The 3,239-nt window shown below is 44.2% G+C and overlaps 1 protein-coding gene across 1 annotated transcript in view; it reads left to right on the forward strand.

Moving 5' to 3' along the window:
- The window catches only part of LOC310823712 (NLR family CARD domain-containing protein 3-like), a gene marked incomplete at its 5' end in the record, with an annotated part of 11,408 nt that continues 8,169 nt past the window's right edge, over positions 1 to 3,239 (forward strand). The window contains 2 exons of the mRNA XM_083696566.1: positions 1 to 292; positions 1,786 to 3,239. The exon at positions 1,786 to 3,239 is cut by the window's right edge and continues 272 nt beyond it. Coding sequence (XP_083552692.1) covers positions 1 to 292; positions 1,786 to 3,239 — 1,746 coding nt within the window. The remainder of the gene's footprint in view (positions 293 to 1,785) is intronic.

The following is a 3,239-nucleotide window of genomic DNA, read 5'->3' on the forward strand; positions in this document are numbered from 1 at the left end:
ATGGCTCCTGTCTCTGAGCTGCTGCTGAATACTTTGAAGGAGCTGGTCAAGACAGACCTGAAGGAGTTTATATGGTACCTGACTAAGAACATACCAGAAGGCTTCCCTCACATCCCACCAAGCCAACTGGATGGAGCTGACAAGCTGGACACTGTGGATACGCTGGTGGACACCTACGGTGATGACGAGGCTGTGAATATCACACTGGAGATCCTGAGGAAGATGAAGCAGAACCAGCTCGCTGAAACATTAAAGAGAGAATATGATAAGAATAAGAGAGAACATATCACAGGTGAGTTCCATTCATGTTAAAGACTGACAGACACAGCCACACATGCACGCACGCACAAACGTATGCACATATTTGAATACTTTATTTGGGTAAAGTTAAACCATCACATCAAAGAACGCAAAATATATCAAATGTATCATGGAAAACAAACCATCTTCTGCACAACAACAATATTTGATGTATTCGGCACATTAGTAAAAATCTTGTCACCATTGTCACTAAACCAACTTGCCATCACATGGGAATGCTTGTGAATTGTGACTATTGATAGCAACACCTGTCTAACTGCACTAGCAATCAGGTCCACAGTGTGTTCAAGCCAAGCAGTGTAAAAGCCTTTGTATGTAACCGAGTTGAGATGATAAAGTCACTCCTCAAGTTGAAATACACCCATCCGTGCCATTCAGCTTATCTGTGGCGTAGCTGGTTAACATTGGGTGCTTCGGTGGGCAGGAAAGTGTGTTGGCAATACAGAGGACACAGATTTGAGACTGGTGTTAGCTTGTGTACGAGGAAGCCATACTGTGTGTGGCAGCGTGACGCCTGTTGTATTGGTGCCGTGACTCAGATCTGCAGTTGTGCTTATGTCAACGGCTGGGGTCGCTGTGGAGTGAGTTCATAGGGTGAGTGTTACTGAATTGAAAAAGTGATAAACTCACTCCCAAAGTTTAAATAATCCCACATGCACCAATTGCTGGCTTTTTCGGTGGCATACAGCTTCCGACAGCATGACACCTGATACATACCGTTCAGCCATTTGTGACTTCGCTTTAACAGTGAAAATAAGTATGTCTTTACCCATGGCAGCCATTTTGTACATTGTGAATGTGACACAGAATTGTCAACCAAGTCAAGAGCAGCAGGGTTGCCCTGCATCCTCATCAGGCCAGTGTTGTAGTAGCTGCTTCTGTGTCTCATGCTTTAGTCCTCGATGATGTATCCTGGGATGTCTTCTCAAAGCCCAAAAAGTTGTCGTCTGTGTCGGTTGCACACACACAAACACATTGGAGCTATGCCTGTTTTCATGTTCTAGCTGGCTTCTCATCATATAGTGTTGATTGGGTTGATTACTAGTGATAATAAAAGTGATCAGTATAACAACAATGAGATATGATGACAATATCATAGAAGAATAACTGAATTGTTGTTTTTTCCAGATACAAAGCAACTGTCAGGTCGAGACAAACTGAAATGGAATAAAGGTCAGTTACACCTTTGTGTTGTCAGAGTTAAAAGACTGAATTTGTATGAATGAATGCAAAAGCAACTCACTCTGATTAATAACAATACCAACACACACACACACACACACACACACACACACACACACACACACACACACACACACACACACACACACATTCACATTGTAACCTGCATCTGACGTCTAGTAAAAGTGGTAATAATGAATTGGATTTCAATGATAGTAATCACAATAATATTGATAAAAATCACAATATTGACAATATTGAAGAATGAACTCTGTGTTGCAGTTCAAGACGAACTGAAATCCTCTTACAAGAAGAGGGTTAATAAGATACATGAGGGGACGTCAACGGAAGGTAATCGCATCGATCTAAACAACACCTACACCGAGCTGCACATGATCGAGGGGGCCTGGGGAGGGGTCAGTACTGAGCATGAAGTCACACATATTCAACCCATAACCCCAGCCACAGGAAAGACCATCAAGACCAGCAACATTTTCAAACCCCGGCCTGACCAAAAAAAAAAAGTGCTGACGCTTGGCATCGCTGGAGTGGGAAAGACGTTCTGTGTGCAGAAGACTGTTCTGGACTGGGCAGAAGGAAATGAGAACAAGGACATTGATTTCTTGTTTCTGCTTCCTTTTAACCAAATGAATCATGACAAAGAAGAAGAAGACCGCAGTCTGATTGAAATGCTTCATGAATCCTTCCCTGAAATGAAACCAATCAAGACTCTGGGAAAGGAATTTAAAATTCTGTTCATCTTTGATGGCCTGGACGAGAGTCGACTGCCTCTGAACTTCCAAAAAGTTCTGAGAGACGAGACAAAGCCAGCCTCCATTGATGTCCTGATCACAAACCTCATCGCAGGAGAGCTCCTCCCCTCTGCCCTCATCTGGATAACCTCCCGACCTGCTGCAGTCAATCAGATTCCCCGAAAGTACATTGACCAATGGACAGAGATACGGGGGTTTGATGAAAAACAGAAGGAGGACTACTTCAAGAAAAGAATCAGTGATGAGAACCTGGCCAAAAGAATCATCGTCCATGTGAAGTCATCGAGAAGCCTCCACATCATGTGCCACATACCAATGTTCTGTTGGCTCATAGCCAGTGTTCTAGAGAGACTATTGGGTGGAGCAGGGAGAGGAGAGATGCCCAAGACTCTGACTGAGATCTACACACACTTCCTGGAATCTCAGATTGACAAAATGATTGAAGCGAAGACTTACACAGGAAAAGTCATTCTTCAGCTTGGACAGTTGGCATTCCATCAGTTGCAGAAGGGACATCTGATCTTCTATGAGGAAGACTTGAGAAAGAGTGGCATTGATGTCAGAGAGGCGTCAGTGTACTCAGGTTTATGCACTCAGATCTTTAAGATGGAGGGGAAGACCAGTCGGAGGCCGGTGTTCACCTTTGTGCATCTGAGCATCCAGGAGTTTCTTGCTGCTTTATATGTGTTCCTCACATTCAGCAACAGGAATGAGAATCCACTGGACAAATCCTCACACTGGAAGTTTTGGTCATCACTCATACGCAAACCTCTGGTTGACTTGCACAAGTGTGCAGTGGACAAGGCCTTACAGAGTGAGAATGGTCACCTTGACCTCTTCCTGCGCTTCCTCCTGGGCCTCTCACTGGAGTCCAATCAGTCCAATCTCCGACAAGGCCTTCTGACACAGACAGGAAGCAGCTCACAGACCAATGAGGAAACAGTCAAGTATATCAAGGAGAAG

The sequence above is a fragment of the Argentina silus genome (genome assembly GCF_951799395.1).
Source record: "Argentina silus genome assembly, chromosome: Y".
Lineage (NCBI taxonomy): Eukaryota > Metazoa > Chordata > Actinopteri > Argentiniformes > Argentinidae > Argentina > Argentina silus.